This window comes from Chaetura pelagica, unplaced genomic scaffold (assembly GCF_000747805.2).
Source record: "Chaetura pelagica isolate M959 unplaced genomic scaffold, ChaPel_1.0 scaffold364, whole genome shotgun sequence".
NCBI lineage: Eukaryota > Metazoa > Chordata > Aves > Apodiformes > Apodidae > Chaetura > Chaetura pelagica.
In genome coordinates this window covers 2286398-2304699 of record NW_009953089.1, presented here as the reverse complement: position 1 = coordinate 2304699, position 18302 = coordinate 2286398, and the positions used below count along the sequence as shown (strand labels likewise).

At 48.2% G+C, this 18302-nt stretch overlaps 1 protein-coding gene across 1 annotated transcript in view; it reads right to left on the bottom strand.

Annotated features, from left to right (window-relative positions):
• SYNPR (synaptoporin) overlaps window positions 1-14554 on the bottom strand; it is a 45845-nt gene extending 31291 nt beyond the window's left edge. Inside the window, exon 1 of the mRNA XM_009997010.1 lies at window positions 14455-14554. Within this exon, the coding sequence (XP_009995312.1) occupies window positions 14455-14478 (24 nt within the window). The 5' untranslated portion in view covers window positions 14479-14554. The remainder of the gene's footprint in view (window positions 1-14454) is intronic.
• Window positions 14555-18302: the final 3748 nt, after the last annotated feature.

Below are 18302 nucleotides of genomic sequence, written 5' to 3'. Positions count from 1 at the left end.
TTTCAAGGCCCATCTGTGTGACCTGCCCTAGGTGGTCCTGCTCTGGCAGGTGGCTGGACTTGATCTCCAGAGGTCCCTTCAAACCCCTAACATTCTATGATTTATATTTATATCCAGGCTTTAAACAGAGGAACTGGAAACAGGAATAGGTGTCTTAAAACTGTTCACTTGGGCTTCCTTGGAAGACTCTCATTGTAACTGGGGAGAGCTTATTTATGCAGTTGTCATTTAAATTAAAGGATAGGCTGCATTTTGTTGATTGTATCAGTATAGATCTGAAGTTAACTCATCAGCTCTAACAGAGTTACTCCAAGATCTACAGTGGAGCAGATCTGGGAAGTGACAAGTATCCCCATATCCCAGTCACAATCAAATAAGCTTAAAAGTCAGCAATCCAGAGGAAACAAACTGAGCACACCTGGAAAAGACAACATGTTCTTGGACACTGAAAAATTAGACAGCAAGCAGATGCAATGGCAAAATAAAGGACTGGATGGTTCAGTAAAAGCAATATGGAAATAAAGAGAAAATAATCAGACCTGTCCTTGCTGCACAAGGCTCTCTGAAACACACTGTTAATCTGAGGTCTCCTAGGTCACAGCACCAGCAAGACTGTGACCTGGCATTTATCAGCCTCCTTGCACTTCACATACACCTTTTCCCCAGACACTGCCAGGTTACAGGGGCAAATCTGAGTGCTGGAGCAGGGAGAACTTCCTCAGCTGCAAGGGGAGGTGCTGAGCTTGACAGAGCACAAAGAATAATGGGAGAATAATGCAAGTTGCCACCCTTCTGTTCACTTCCAGTGTGACCAGAGCATAGCACTGAGGACAGATTGTGCAAAGGTACTTAGGTGCAGAATGATAAGGGAAGTTGATAAAAACCTCTGATTTAATCAATTCTTCATTCTGAGCTTGCTGAAAAAAAGGAAAGCTGAACCTCACTGTGAGCTGCCTTGTTACAGAGATACCATGAAATAAATGTTTCTGCTATAACCTGAGTAGTGTTCCTTCACCCCAAGACATTTCCTCTGTAACCACAAAAAGTTTCTGCCCTTACACATAAGCACAACACTGAAAATCAGTACTAATCATGTCAGCTTCATTTGTGAGTTAATATCAGAAAACAATGTATTAATGAGAACAGGAGAGTGCTGACCTGCTTTCTGGCCTAATTAGTGGAGTTGCAAATGCAATTGTTTTACAGGTACATCAGCAGGCACAAAGATTAAGGCAGTGATATGTAAAGAGGGAACTGAAGGGCTGTGGTGTGAGACAGACCTGCCATAGAGGAAGAGCCATCACCTCTCAGCTGCAGCTCTCAGCATGGGGACAAGCACAGGAAAGACACGCAATTGAAATGCATCTCCTTAAATCCAGGATTGGAAATCAGCATAAATGGGTGTCACCATGCTCAGGCAGCAAGGCCATGCCCAAAAACACAGCTCAGGCTCTTTCTTCTCAGAAAGGGTCTCCTCCAGAGTTCCCAGTTTTTTCTCTCTCCTATTAAGAGCATCTTTGACAGCAGATGCAGAAGTCTCAGTCCCTCAGACAGCTCAGTCTTCACTTACCCTTTAGCCTCACATATAGCTCTTCACAAGAGGCTTTTCAGGTGCTTTTCCTCTATCACCAAACCCTCCAGCCTTCCTCTCCAGCCATCCTCCAACAGGGCTGCTCACCAGCTTCTACCCTCACTCAGCACACACTCTGCTACAAGCACCCCAGCAGCTCCCAGAAGATAGGGGTAAAAAGAAAAGCACCCAGCTGGAGATTTTTATACCAAATTTCAGCAACTCCCCAGCCAATCCCAGCTTGGCTCTCTGCTGGGGCTGGAGCAGAGGCTGCTAAGGGCTGGGATTGCCCAGCTGCCAGCAATGCCTGCCTGGTCCCCACAGCTGTGTGCTGAGCCCTTGCAGCACCTTTTGGAAGTGCCTTTACGTTTTGCAGTGTAGGGGAGCATGGTGAGGGCTGTAAATCTCTGACATTTCCCTTGGGTATCTTCTCCAAGCTGCAGGCATGACTCTCCTCTTATCTCAGCAATCTTCTCTGCATTTTTCCTTTCCTCCTCCCCAAGTTTTGCTACTTTCTGTTGTCAGTGGAGCACCTGGTGCATGGAGCCAAGATTTATGCATCAGTTTTTGGGCTTGCTGTGATTCTGTGGCACTTGCAGGACTGCTGTAAACACCTCTGTATTTTATTATAGCAGGATTTGTGTAAATGGCAGTTGTAAACCCCACACTGGGAGCTTTATGGGCCAGATTCAATAAAACTTCCATCTGTGAGATGATTTTATTTAATCTGGCCTCTCCGAAATTGAAAAGTTTATGGAGAAAGGGAAAGTGTTTCCCTATGTTCCTATTTATTCTTTACCTATAAATCCAGACTCAGTGCTAGTCCCATCTGCAGTGGGCATGCCTATTGCTTCCCTCTTCTATGAGGATAGATTTAGGTTGGACATTAGGAAGAAATTCTTAGTGTGAGGGTGGTGAGAGCCTGGCCCAGGTTGCCCAGGGAAGCTGTGGCTGCCCCATCCCTGGCAGTGTTGAAGGGCAGGTTGGATGGGGCTTGGAGCAGCCTGGGCTGCTGGGAGGTGTCCCTGCCCATGCAGGGGGTGGGTCTAGATGATCTTGAAGGTCCCTTCCAATGCAAACCATTCTATGATTATGTGGCTGCTGCTCCTCAAGGCTCACCCCAGATAGCTAGTGCTGCTCTTGCCTTCCCTGGAGGAGCATCATGGAGAAACACAGTGCCCTTCAGGTGACACATCTTGGCTGCCGTGGCTGTGCCAGGCAGCTCCTGCCTGCTGGCAAAGCCCAGCTGTCCCCTGCACAGCCCATCCCTCCTGCAACAGTGGTGCCATGGGGAGCTCAGAGCCTTTGCTCCTGCCTGGGCCTCCAAGGGAAGTAGAAAATGCCTGTCCCCAGCCTGGCCCAATGGTCCATGATGGATGCAGGACCACACCTGAAGCAAGTATCTCACTCGTTCCATGGGCACTACCAAAGCAGTCACCAACCCAGCTGATGAGGCCACAGACCGAAGGGAGGGGGAGGAAGGGACATCATTTGAACTCCCTGGCACTGACCAGTGCAGGGCACATCTCCTGTGTCCAGTTCAGCCTGGCTGGAAGATCACTCTTCTTCCACGTGGTTTTGGACACATCTCTAACACAGGAGCACATCCCTGAAGCTCACAATGCCTTTCTGTTGGTGACTAACACCCTGTCCCCTGCTCCTCCTGTGGGATAGTCCCTCTATCACCTGCAGCCCTGGCCTGCACCATTGGTGACTTTTAGGAAGGTAAACCAGGTAAATCCCAGAGCCTAACTTAACCAGCAGAAATTATATTTATTATGGTACTGTGCAATAATAAACAGACTCCACTGTCAAACCAGATGAGCAGGTTTTCAAGATCAGTTTGCTCCTTAGCACTCTGAGAAAAAAATACCCTATGATTTCCAGCAGAGCCTGTGCTCCTCACACCAGCTCAGGGCACGCAAAGGTCCATCAGCTGATTCACTGGACCAGCTGGAATCTCTCCTTCTGATGCCAGGCTACAATGCAATGGCAATGAAGCCTCTAATTCAGTATTCAGGAGCTCTTATTTATCCCAGCTCCAGACTCCATGTTCAGTGCTGGTCCCCTCATTTCCCAGCCCAGCCATCCTCAGTGGCCAGGGGCTTGTGGCAAGCAAAGCCTGGGCGAGCTGGACACCCAGCTGTGCATCAGACAGTTGCCAGTGCCTCAGAACATCAGCCCAGACATCACTCATCTCCTTGTGGAAGGGAAAAATGGGATGGTTTCCCATAGCTTCTCCACGCTTGGCTTTCAGACAGCTCCCCCCAATGCCTGCTGAGCAAGGGGCTTGCTGTGTGCACCAGAAGAAGGCAGAGTGGCTCCTGACAAGGTTAGTTAAAAGGCTTATGTAGAGCTTGGTGCAGCTAAAACATCCTGTTAGGAAGGTAACACTGTCATTCAAAATTGATGAAACTTTTATCTAAACCACTTGCTTTTCCCAGGAGCAAGTCTGCCCTGTGCAGCAGCCTGTGGCAGCTTGCAGACAGATGAGATGGAGCCACCCTGAGGATGCACCCCAAATCCTCCTCATGCAAAGGGGAGACCCCTGCTGTGCCTGGGGGCTCCTCAGCCATTCCTCCAGGAGAGTGGGGACCTTAAAATAAACCATGCTGGCTCACCTGGAGCTGTGGTGGCCAAAGACAGGCTTTGAGGGACACACAGCTCACCAGTGTGAGCTCTTCAACGCTTTCTCTTGAGGCTGAGGGAGGAAAATGGGAATGAGCCTGTTGGACACTTTCCCAGGGAAGTCCCCCTAGACCCTCCACTCCTGCCCTAACACTAGAAGCCGAGGAGAACTCCTGACACTGTTAGAAACCAACCTGAAATATTTGAGCTGCCGACTCTCCTATTAGTCATTTTACACCTTCCAAGTGTGTTACAAAGACATATTTCTCTGGCACCATCTCTGGATGCAAGGCTTCCCTTTCTCCTAGTTGCCATACTACAGAGACAGCACAACATTTGCCAGATGCTCTATTGCTTCACACTTTCTGCTGCTCCCCGTGGCCACCAGGGCTCATGTGAGTGGGGAGGGAGGGAGCAGGTCCCAGGTGACATCCCCCCACAGCCAGCAGACTGTCTCGTTACACTGAGATTACTTATTTATAGAGCAGAACCAGTAATTGAACGTTATTATTAAGACTGTAAAGGGAAGGTCTGGAGGCACTAAATGACTGCATGGGAAGACATTTGCTGCAGACCTGGTGGCCCACACGGTGTCACCAGTGAAGGATGAGGAAGCACTCTCTCCTCCAGGTCTCTGCCTGTTTCTTTTTTAAAATCTGGCATTTTTCCTGCACGGATCTGAGCTGTAGACTTCCCGGAATCACTTCTCCTACATGCAAGCCTTTGTGCACTGGGGATTATCAGATTATTGACTTTGGGATTCCTAATTATATCAACTTGCCTGGTTGATGAATGGGAGGTGGGGAGCAGCGCAGCCGAGGCAGTGCTGGGGGGTGGGTGATGACTAGCAGAAGTCAATTTTCCTCCAACAGTGATACAGGGAGAAAGCTGAAATATATTCTGCTCCTCCTGAGAAATAAACCCTGAAGCAATCATCCACTAATTGCTGGGATTTAGTGTGTCCCCTTAAAAATAAAGAGCAGCGTTGCAGAGAATGATCCTGAGCCTGCCCAGACCTGGCCTGAACGGAGAGGAAAGCCCAGGGATGAGGGAACATCTTGGAGTTTGGGGCTTGAAGAATCACATGTGCCCCACCTGGGGAACATTGTACATCTGCCCTATCATCATCCCCAGCACTGCCTAAGTGTTAGCACATCACTGAAGGATCTCACAAGCAACTGTCCCAAACCAGGAGGCACCTGCAGACCAGAGTTGCCTCCAGGATGTGGTGGCAGCTGGGAAGGGCTTTTGGGATCACCATGCTGGAGCTGGGGATGTACAGCCTACCCAGATCCCACACAAAGCACCTCAGAGCTTTCACTTGGCTGTCAGATTTCATGTTTCCAGTGTCTTCTGAAGGGAAATGGAAACACAACTACAGCTGTGCTGGAGGAAAATACTTGCATCAACAATTCTGTACAGCTTTACACTGAGCTGAGTGAACGAGCCTTTTTTTTCTACATTTGCTGTGGGGCAAGGACTGTGACCATTGAAAAACACCACGTCCTCCAGCCTTGAGGCCAGCAGGACCCACACAGCCCAAGCTGCCATGTCCCCAGCCACTGCCACACAGCGGGAGGAGACCAACCTGCTGCAGGACATGCCTGCATAGGAGGGTCCTCTCCAGGGTGTTCACAGCAGCAAACCTCTCTTCCAGGTTCCAGAACACCCTGCAGAGGTCAGCCCTCTATGTCACCAACTAGATGGAAAGACCTGACCCCACAGCATGGTATTTAATGCTTTGCATTTTTAAAATGAAAAAAAAAACCAGCCCCAAAACTTAATTTGATTCTTAATGGAAAGATTTATGGAAATGAAATGGGGGTATTTTTAGTGAGTAAAGATCATGTTATAATAATTTGGTCCTGCAATACTTTAATCCCAAGGAGACAATTTTCCCTCCTTTTCTTTCAAGAAAACCTTTATCTTTTTTATTCATCTTTCATTGATTATTCTAAAAATCCCATTTAGCTCCACCACATAATGGTATGGTGGGCTTTTCTCATTATATTTTAATAGAATAAAACCCAACTGTATATGAGAGGATTAGACAGCCATTGGTGGAGGTAAAGAACATTGTCCCTCCAGATGGCCAGACAGAATCTGTGTAATGCCTTTCCTATTTATTAACATCAAAATGTAATGCAAGCTTATGAGATGTGCTTCAATCAGCATTTAATGGGTCAGCCATAAAGTTGAAAGCTAATGATGCTAAGGTTGGCAGCAAGCTGGGAAGAGCTAAGAGTTAAATATGTTTAAATAAGACATCTTTAGAGCATGTCTTCTTGGAGTCAGTGAAATGAAAAGTTGTCAGAGGACAAAGCTACTTACACAAACAGGGCAGAGATGCTAAGCTCTTCCAGGCCCTCTAACCATTTGTCAAAGGTTTGAGATAATTGAAGACATTTACAAGGACCTGTGGTTTCTTTTTTTTTAAATTTATTGCATAAACTGCTTTCTGCACATGGACATTGACAGTCTAGCAACAAGCCTTCCACAAAACAAAATACACCCATCCTTGGCTGCAGACAGACTTAGGAGTACCTGGCATGGTTACTGGGTGCACACTGCTTCATTTGGGAGGTATCACAGAGTAGTTGCACTGCATGTACAGCCTGCAGCCCTTTTCTCCCCCAGCTGTAGAGCAGTCTGGAGGCTACAGCTCTTCCTCTGCAGTCTCCACAACTCCACATTTGTACCTTCTTTTTCTAAGGAGGTGGGAGCACAAACAGGACAGATTTGTTTTGATTTGTAGATATGATCCCTGAATAACTCATGTTGTGACATATATCACTTCAGCAGAGACATACACTCCTTTTTGGGCTTGAAAACTTTTCCAGTCCTCAACTGCTAGCAGAAAAGACAACCATGGTGGTCTCCATCAAGATACACATTTTAAGAGTGCCCAGAACATCACAAGTGCCAACCCAGGAGAGCAGCCACCCCTAAGCCATGTCCCTGACCTCTTGCCTGTGCCAGCTGTCCCTCAAGTACCCACATCATCTCATGGGCTCCTTCAGCATCAGTCACCTGTGACCACCACAGGTAAAAAGCAAGGAAAGACATGGTCAGATAAAGATGTTTTCTAACAGGTGATGTTTATTATTTTTTATTAAGGTTTGGCAACCCAGCAAAGACTCAGGCTCATGCATAAATGCTCCCTCCTGAAAACACAGGTTCTGTGCAGGCTTTACAAGCTGATTCTATGGGATTTATTGTGTAACAAGTGTAAACATTTAATCACAAAATAAAAAAGGTTGGACAGTTGCTCATTTGGTGGGTTTTAAAGCATCTGGGTTTAAAATGGCCCACGATCTAACAGAAATGCATGCAGAGCATGATCCAAGTTATTACCAAGTAGGATTTATTCCCTCTAACAAACACAGGGATTCACACCAAGGCTGAGTGACATCCACACTGTGATGAGGAAGCACTCTGTGAAGGGAAAGCATCCCTGAATTTATTGTTGCTAAACCCCTGATGGTTGACACAGCCTCAAGGGTTCAGTCAAGACTAAGCCAAACCTCCTGTGTGCCATAGCAGGGGGTGGCAGGGGACTGCAAACCTGGTTTGCAGGAGCTGGTTGTACACAATGTACAGACATCTGCCCCCAGCCAGGGCTGGGACAAGGCACATCTCCCATCCCCAGCTCTCTCAGCATCACTACCAAGCACCACCAGGCAGGTCAAGGTCCCCAGCAGCACCACCTGATTGCTTCTATAATTGCTTCATTATTTAATTTGCATCTTTGCTCTTTCTGTCACCTCTTTCCCAGAGCTACCTGGTAGGCCTGGACTCTGGTGGAACATTTTCCTGTGCTGATGACAGACAAGTGGGGCAGAAGGGAGAGGTGGGAGGGCTCTTCTGACCAGGAAACACTGCCAGCTCAGTCTGGTCCCCTCAGTGTGGCACAGCATGGGGCTGCCACAAACCCCTCCCTGGGTCAGCACTGACTGCAAATGGCTATTACAGGAAAGGCTCCTGTCCTTCAGCCACGCTGTATTATTTATGACTTAATGATTGCCCACTGACTAGCAGGAATTATAGGTTTGCTAAGATATTTCTGGGTGAATGAAAGGGCATTAACCTCATTATTCTCAGGTCTGTGCTCAGCAGAGGCCATTAGTAGCTTCCTCTCAGCTCCCCGTGCTGCTGTGTGGCTGTTGGGTGCCATCCTCCCTGCCCACCCCCCAGGGATGCAGACCTGCCTTGGCTCACTCTCCTTTCTCAGCACATTTAAGAAAATGGGTAGAAATTATTTAGCTTGGGGAGGAATCCAGAAAACCCTTGGGATTAATAACCCAGTGCAACAGCTTTTTCCCATGAGAATGTGAGAGTGCTTTCAAATTGCCAAGCAATGGGGCCTCCCATCCTCCTTGAACACCCACTAGTGCTTCCTTAGGTAATGTCTGGCCATTTTTTTCCTTTCTTTTTTTTCAGTCCCACAATGCCTGGATGAGCCTTGGGAGCTCCACTGGGAATCAAGGCTCTGCTTTCAGAAAAACATGACTGGTTTTTCTAGGGAGCATCTCTGCAAAACCTTGCAGGGACCAGCCAGCCCTGGCCACTGAGGCACAGTAGGGATGTCCTTCTTTAATCTGACCATCTCAGATATCCCCTCCTTGCTCCAGACACAGCCTTGCTGTGGCACTTTTTGCACTGGAGGATGGCTTGAAGCCTCTGTACAAGAACTCTGCCCAGAATCCTACACAGGTGGGACCCAAACCCATCACCTCATCTCAAAACAGTTCTAGATGGAAAATTCCACTGGAGCCAGATCCAACCTCGGCTCCCACCTCTGTGCAGAAGCCTGGAAGAAGAATTTGCTCCTGGCTAACTATCAGCCCACATGGTAAAAATAATTTCTTTTCTAATAATTAAAATGCTGGGCTATAAATGAACGTTAGCTTTGCTGAGCTCTGGGAATTCACAGGGAACATTTTGAGCAAGAAACATTTTCAAAATTAAAACCTCCCTTTACTCTTCTTTTCCACCATTCCTCTTATACTCTGTCCCCAGAGGTGGCATTACTCTCCTTTCCCATATTTAATCATAAAAAGCAACACCTAAACACAAACTTTTTTAGGGAATGCTAATAACAGGGTCCTTAAATTGAAACTTAAAACTATTCCTTATCTCACTAGCTCTTGACAAGACTTCATTTGGACAGCTTAATTTGCCCTGTTTCCTCTATATATTACCCCTTATTGTGCTCCTCCACACCTCTTGCCTCTCTCTTTTTCTTTTTACACCCTTTCCTTTACACTCCCTGAAATCTGCAGCCATACCTGCTTCTAAACACACAAAAAAGATAACATAAAAACCTTGGGGAAAACCTTGCCTGAATGTTCCCCATTTCCTTTGTGATTCAAAAGACTTAATTCTGAAATAACCAGGTGTCCTTTTCTTTCTCTCAATTGTCAGCAGTTGCTGTACATCTTCTGTGCCACTTCCCAATGTGTTTCAAATTCTCCCAGGCCCCAGAAAAAAAGCAGTTTTTTCTACAAAACAAATAATGCATCAATATGTTTTGGCTGTTGCAATCCTGATACCTGCACTGCTGGAGATGATCATCTAGTCTTTTTTTCTATCTGCAGATTCAGGCCTGTGGAATAAAACCAGGGCAAATAAAATAAGGAAGCAAAGAAAACACAAGCAGAATGAAAAAAAGCAATTGGAAATGCTATAAATTCAGAATCAGGTGAAAGCTAATTATGGCCATACTCACTAAAAAGATGAGGACACAGAGAGGGAGAGAGACTTATTAATTATTTGTGTTATGGTAGCACTTAGAAGCCCCAATCCTTTATCTGGGACTAGCTGTGCTATACGTGGCAAACACTTAAAAATATCTCTGGATAATTGCACACAGTTTTCAGGAAAATGTGCAAATGCTCTTTCACCTTCAGCAGTTTCTGGTTCATTAATGCTGTTAAAAGAGTCCGAGTTCACCATCAGTCTCGTTCTGAGCAGCTTGTGGGCTGCTCTTGCGGGTCAAAGAACAAAGAATTCAGCATAAGAGCACCCTTCATCCACAGCCAGATTGGACAAAACCCCAGCAAAACCCCCCCAGGTGGGGATGGGATCCACCCATCCCTGTCCCCTCGCGTGGGGGACGCGAGGGGACACGTTGGAGCTGCCAACAGGGACGTTTCATCCTCATTGACTCTGTGCAAGTTTGATTGCTTTTCTAATTAAGACACATTTTATGGTAATCTACCAGGCCCCTCAGACTAAATCACTCAGTTAATCTGCTGTTAGTGCCCATATGTTTACAGCTTTCTAGCCTGCTGCAGCATATTTGCTTTGCCACGGTGCCGGGGACATTGGGTGACAAATGAGCCTCTGCGCTGCCACGCGGGGGCACAGACCCTCCCAGACAGCCTGTCTGGGGATGGACATGGATGGACAGACAGCCCTGGCACCGACGGACAGACAGTCCCAGCATGGGTGGATGGACAGCCCTGGCATTGGCACTTGAAAGAGGAGAGGAAAGGCACAGCACTGCAGCCCCACGCTGATCACCTGTCTTTTCCCCTGTCTCTACAGAAGGTCTCAGCACATTGTTCTCATATTCCTTTCTTTCCTGTTTTTTCTTTTTTCCCCCCCCCCAAAATGAGAGGTTGTACATGACAGGGTAAGAAAGCTGGAGAGTTTCACAGGATTGTCATGTCTCCCATCTCAGAGCTCACTTGCCAAGAAGTTTCACTGCAGGTTCAAGGGCTCTGAGCGTCCCTTCCAGTGAACAATCCCATTTACAAACTCAGGACAGGCAGAGTCAGCCCCTCCATCCATACCAGACACCAAATTCAATAAACACTGAGCAAACACCCCACAGTTCTGCTCCTTCTGACCCTGTAACCTGGGCAGGAGTGTGTCCCCCCAGTCCCAACCTCACCAACAGCCCAGACACACTGATGGGCCCCTTCCAACTTCTCCAGGGCCAGCCCTGTGCCACCACACACCCTGGTGAGGAGCTAAATCTCTCCTCCCTGGGCTCCCCAGCCCCCTGTGTCCCACGCAGAGAGAGGCATGTGCTGTGCTGGCAGACAGCAGCTTCACCTCCTCACCTGACACCAGGCTGCCCACACTGGCTCGAGGTGAAGGAGCAGGGATGTGCTGAACAGGGATGTGGCTCTTGCCTGTCCCCACTCCCCAGCTCTCCTCACACCCTCCCACATCCCACAGGGGTACCCACGCAGGCAGAGCTCAGGCAGGGACCCAGGGTCCCCAGTTCTGCTCAGCCCCCAGCCCACCACAAACCAACCATGCTGTATTTCCCAGGGTGCTCCACCCTCCTGTCTGAAATCACTTGTGCTCAGCTTCCTGAGGGGGAGCCAGCCCCAAGGCAGAATCAGGAAACACCAACCTCTAGGTCAAGTTTACCATCTGCCTATGTAGAGGGAAATATTCCCTGGAAAAAAACCCAAAACATGGTCACACGATTGTACAGGGACTCCTAACCAAGGGTGACATGAAGAATAAAGCAGCAGCTGTCACCAGCAGCAGTGCCAGGCAGCTGCCATCCAATGCCAGCACCAATGCCTTTCCCTCTGTGCTGCACCTATTGATTGGAACAGGATTAACAGAGGTGAGGAGAGAATTCATTATGTCTTCCAAGGACTTGGCTAAAAAAAGAGTCTCTGGCACTCAGGAGGAGCCGGATACTTAAGAAATCAATTTTTAGGGGCTTAAGGAATTTCTCTAGGAATGGTTTGAGCAGTCAAGGAAACAGCTCTCAAAGGAAAAAAAGCTCCCCAGGATCCAGGTACCCCTAAAATAATGCTGCAAGGTGGACCTTGGTGGACCTGCAAGGAAGAGGCAGCAACTCCTACATCCCACTGGCACAAATCTTCCGTTCTCAGCCCTCGTAGCTTGGGAAGCACCTCCCTGTGAACCTGTCCCTGCAGCCACACCAAGCCCTGGTTTGCACATCAGCCTGAGGTCATCTTCCAGAGAAGATGTCACACTCCTGGGAAGGTGGCAGAGGCTGCTCTGAGGTCTGAGAGGTGAGATGTGGTTGAGGGTACTGGACTGAGGAGAAGCCACCCCAAAACTTGCTACCTCCAAGTTGCCAGAGATGAAGAAGCACCACACATTGCAACACGAGGATGGGCAGAAGGTGACAGCTGGAAAACCATGAACACTGAAGAAATCTGAATGTACAACATGAGGAGCAGCACAAACTCTCCTGTCTGCCTGAGCTTGTCTCAGCTGTATCATGTAGAGACAGCCTGTAGGGCTGAAGGGATCACTTCTGCTCAGCCACAAGCTCCTCTGCCAAGGGCAAGTCTTGCAGTGATGGATTAACCACATTATCCACCTTGTGCCTCACACCCTCCTGGCTTCTGGTGACCTGCCTTTGGGGACAGGGGGTGAGACCTACCTCTGCCCACAGTCAAACCAACCACACCTGGCCTATTGTCCTGTTTCAAAGCTGTAAAGATGAAGTGGCCAAACTGGCTTCTTAATAAACCACAGCATGCTCAGCTTTCAGGTCTGGCACCCCTGCTATGATGAGTTATGTGCCACAGAACACCCAGGCCTTTAGCTTTGCAGGGTAGGAAGCAGGAGTCATGTTCTTCCACTTGTTCTACCCTGCCCCTTCCCCTGCAGGGTCATCCAGATGTGCTCTCAGACCATCATCCATCTGTTCAGCTGCAGGACACTGCACTGAGCCAGACACCAGGGCTCAGCAAAGCCAGAAATGCTCAGTGTTGGCCTCAGGCATGCAGGATTATGCCTAGAAAGTGTGTGGGATGTGCAGTGCTCAGACACCCATGCCCTCCACACGGGGAGTTAAACGACTGTGAAAAAGACAATTATTGTTATGTACCATGTTCTCTAACACTGTGGTACACAATACATTTTATGTACCACGTTCTCTAACACTGTGCTGAGCACACAGGTTCAAGTTATGCAGCTGGTATAAATATACATGGTCCTCATCAAACAGCAATCATACTGAAACCAAAAAGCCACTAGCTGGGAGACTTGGGGCAGGTGAGAAGGCAAGAACAACTACTGCATTTTGAAAAAAAAACCAAACACAACAGGAACAATTAAATTGGTCCAAAAGCAGCTTAAAATGACTAAGCAGTTATTGGCAATTTGAAATTTGTCTCTGGGAGAGTTGAGCTTGGACTGCCAGACACAACATCCTTACCTTCTCCTGTGGGTTTAATGAACCCAGCTACAGTCTTCTATCATCTTATTAAAGCACACATCAGATCCCTATTAGCATACCCTGGTATCACCAGAGTGGGCAGACTATTCTGGGTCTAATATCTTGGCTTTCTGAGCAGGTATAATCTGAAGGAGGTTCTCACAGGAGCTCCAGCTTGTGTTCCAGCCAGAGTTTTTCAAGTCTTCTGAAACCCAAAGCCATCAACTCCCATGGACACGATTCAAGTAGGAAAGAATAAAAGCACCAATAAATTCATCAATACGATGGTGCGAGCTCAAGTATTTACCACGTAGGATGAAAGTATGACAGCTACACATCTAGTTTCCCTCAGCCATACTGTTCCAATCCCTGTCTTGCACTGCCTGGAAAGCACACCAGGAGCTATGATGGGGACAGATAAATAACTGCACCTCGCTGCCATTTCCAGGTAACAAAGTGGTCTCCAAGTTAGCCGGGAGCGCTGGGGAACGAGGCAGCTGAGCTGCACAAAGCAGAGGGCAGGGAGCAACAGTCTCTTGACCTGTATTAATGATGCTACACCCTGAAAAGCCAGCTATTTTCTTAATTACTTTGAAGGTTTTCTTCCTTTCATTAATACATTTTGATGAGGAGCTTGTTGCTGCCAACCTGCCCTACTTTGTATCGATCTTCCTAACATAATATGCAGTCAGATATTCATACTTCAGCTTGATCAATACTAAATAGCTCTTCCTGATTTCTTTATTATCAAATATTGCTGCCTTATTTTTGCGGCACCTTTGGTTTAAAACGCCAGAAGAAACATGATAAATCACAATTCCTTTCCCCTTTAATCCTCACTCTCCACGTTTCTGCTGTAAAATTAAGTGCAAAACAAGTTTTCAAAGCAGGCACCCCCCTCTCTGCAGAGCAAAATACGAACCAAAAATACTTCAACGTAGCTAAAAACCATGGAACAGTTGGGCTCAGCATGAGAGTACAAAGCAACCAAACCTAGAAACAATTTTCTGAGCTTCACAATTCCCTTAAAACCCCACTTTTCCCCCAAACAGTACATTTACACAGATAAAGAGAGATGCAGAAAACTTACCGGAGCAAATATCACCATACACATTTACAAAATGATTTATAATCCAACTTGTGTCTCCTGAAATAAAGCAAGGTTTGTCTCATACTAAAAATAAAGGCTCCCAAAAGCTTCTCACAGGAGAGAGAGAGAGAGAGAGAGAGAGAAAGAGAGAGAGGGAGGGAGGGAGAGGGAGTGAGTGAGCACCAGCTCCTTGCCTCGCTTTTTATGAAGCAAATAAGGAGAGCAAGAAAATCAATGCTGAGAGAAAGTGAGATGATATACCAATCAGGCAGCAGCCTCAGCCTTATTTGCAGAGGGATGGCAAAATGCTCATATCGTTAAGACAGTGACTACACACAGCCTAAGTAGAGACAGGGAATGCTTTCCCTGGTTGCTTTGTTGTGGTGCAGGTACCAGCACCGTGGGCTGGGAGATGCAGCCCTTTCCTCCCCATCGCCCAAGTCCTTGGGTGTGCTCTGTGGGAGCAATTCTGGGCTAAAGTTGTACCAAGCTCAAAGAGCCTTCAAAGCTCTGATGCTTCCAGACTGTTATTGGAGTGGTGCATCTTTGTTGCCAGCTTCGGGGGCTTTTTTTTGTCCCTCTGTTATATTTTGAGCTGCCCTTCGCTGCACCTCAGAAAGCTGCCCTGCAGCTACAGCAGGGAGCCTGTTCAGAAGGGGAAGACCTCTCAGGTCTTCCATACTTTAATGTGCACTGAGCTGCTCTTGTGCTCACACAGGACCAGACCTTCAAAGTGTCCTCCTGGAATTTGAGCTTTTGCCCCTTTTCATGTATCAGAGAAAACCTACAGGAATCCCATAGGTTCCTTTGTGCCAAAAGGAAAAATTTCAGTGCTATTCACCTACCCAAGCAAAATCTTTTCTGTGCCCCTGTGTGTGTTGGAAGGAGGCAGAGAAGGTGACAGGAGGCCCCTGTGTGTGTTGGAAGGAGGCAGAGAAGACATAAGCTCATTGCCTCTGACACCCAGGCACCTGTTTGCAAACAAGACACAGCAGTGGCAAGCACATGGCACATCCTTGTGAAGATGCCACATCTGCCCCCCCTGGGCAGCTGTACTAAGACACAACCCCCCACACCCTGTCCCTGCAAACCCCCTCACAGAAGGGCTTCAAGCTGGCCCCAAGTCTCAGCTCTGCACTCAGGACTTTGGCACATTAAGAGCACAAAATGGATCCACAGATCCATCTCAGCAAGGAGCCCAGATCCATGCTTACCCCTGGAGCTTCCATCACCCCCAGCTCACAGCCCCAGTGCTGGTTGATGTACCTGAGACTGTGAATCACACTCTGTGCTGTGCATTTATCAGCCCTGGCTTTATCATTATTTTGCCCTCTTTTCTACACACAGCATCAAATATATTCAAACACATGTGACTTAATGGGTGAGATGCAAGGAGAACTTCCCCTTTTATTTGGAGTTACGGGCACACAAGCACCTGCTGGGTGACAACAGTTCTCTAAGCAGCAAAATTGGAGCAACAATTGTTTTTCTCTGGCAGCCTGGGATTTACATTGTGCACAGAGACCTGGAATTCACAGGGAAAATCCTGAAGACAAAACCCAGGGGACTGAGTTCATCTGATAATTCTATTTATCCAGTTGAGGCTTGTGCTTCTAGCACAATCCTGGCACAGAGGAGACTCCAACAGCCCTTTAAGGGCACTGAAGCTCCAGACCCCTTTCCCACGAGTGGGAGCCACATGGACACACTGACAGATGTCACTGCTGGCAACGTGGCCCAGCGTTCCCAACAGATGCAGCCTGATGCTGCAACGAGAAGACATCGAGGTGCTGGGAGAGCTCTCCAGGCTGAAGCACTGCTCTGCTGCTCCGAGCATTTTAACATATGTGGAAGCATTTGGCAGTGACTGTGCACACTGCCTGAGTCCCAGCCACAAAGATTAAACAACTCACTGCCTTTGGTCTGTGGAGCTGAGCAGCATTTGCCTCCCAGTGCACTGTGAGCAGTCCTTTGATGCCTTACTGAAGCAGGAACTGCACTCTGCAGCCAGGCTCCCACCACACAGGCTGCAGGAGCATCTCAGGATTTGCCTGGTTAGCGTTGGCCAACACGCCTTCCTCCCCCAGGACAGGGCTCACACATCCCACTCCCTCTTCCTTGCCAGCTCTGGCAAAGACAGAGCAGCCCAGAGGAGGTTTTGTTGGAATAACACAGACTCAAAGAAGAACACGAACCAAAAGCCAGTAATGGGCAAAGGTGACCAAGGACCACACAAAACTTACCACCCACTGCACCAGCTCGAGGGGTGATGTTAGCTCTCCCAAATCCCTTGGGAAAGCTCTTCTCCAGCCTGCAGGCACCTGGGATGCTCCCACACATTGGCGGAGGATGCTCAGCCTGCCTGTTCTCCCCAGCTGAGACATCTCACTGCTGGTGGCCTTCTTCATTGCATTCAGCTCTCCAGCTGGCACTGAAACTCACTGTATCTCATGGTGACCAGCCTCTTGCTGCAAGGTGTGACAGCAAGTGAAATGCAAACACCTCTCATTTCCACTCTGCAGTGAGATCATTTTATTTTCCCTTCCCACAGCTACACAACTGCTGTTACTTAAACTCACTAAAGTCTTCTGAAAACTTTGAGAAACAGCCACTAACTCAGTTTTCCAGAGGTGTCCCTGGGAGCTGCTGTGTCTCAACCCTCCAAAATGTTCCCCCTCAGGCATCTGTGGGGGATGCAGGATGCAGTTTTAGCCAGAGCACGATGGGTTGCAGCAGGTGATGACCCACCTTGTCACACAGCTCCTTCCCACAGAGCTACAACACTGACCCCACACCATCAGGAGATCAAAGCCCACTTTTTTTTTTTTTTTTTCCTTCTGAATCAGTGACAGGCCATGAATTCTGAGGATCAGGTTTAACACTGCTGGAAGTGGATGTGTCAGTGTTTGCTGACAAGGCAGAACACCTGTCGGGCTGCGGCAGCCCCTGCAGCACTGCAGGCTGGTGCCTCCTTCAGCTTGATTAGATTCCTTTGCAAAAATTCATCTGAAATACTGGACAGGGCACTTGGCAGCACCAAGCACAGAACCAGCTGTTGCCAGTGCTCACACTGTTATGCCATGTCTCTGTGCTGCACCACAGCTTTCTGCTTTTGATTTTTAAGTTGCTAGTTTCCAAGCAGACTAAAAGGCTTCATAGGACTTAGGGCCCAGACTCCTTCAGATGCTACTGAAAAGCTGTGCCCACCCAGCAGAGCTCTGCCAGCTTTGCCACATCACTCGAGGGCCTGAAAAGATTTAACCCTCCACCTGTGCACAGCCAGTGTAGCTAAAAGGGATGCAGACACCAGTAACAGAGAGGTCTGCAGCCTGGGGAGAGACTTCTCCTCCCCAGGGACAGCAGGAGCCACAGGAGGATCTGCACAACGACAGCACGAGATGGGGCTGCTCTTCTGGCACCACCACATGCTTTACTGTCTCTCCCCCCAGCCCACCACAGGGTACCTAAAGCCCATGTACTGGGAGCCCAAAAGCACTAGTTACACTTAGACCTTCTCATTGCTGTGTTGCTTCACTCTTAGCATCTCTGCTTATGTTACCTTGGGAGCCTTGCTTATGGTCCCATGTATGCATCCAGTTTTACAGACACCTGTAAAAATCACAGTGTGTGGCAGAGATGATTTTGCTGGTCCTACCGTGGAGGACCTGAGCTGGACTTTCTTCAGCATCTTGGTCCTCAGCTCTGCCTGAGGCTGCAGCACTCCCGTGCTCACCCTGGCCAGGCGAAGGCAGAACTAGCAACACCACCACAAGCCCTTGGGACCAGGCTGTTACCTCTGTCCACACTCCACATTTAACACCAGAGGCTCCATCCCAACCATGCTGTAG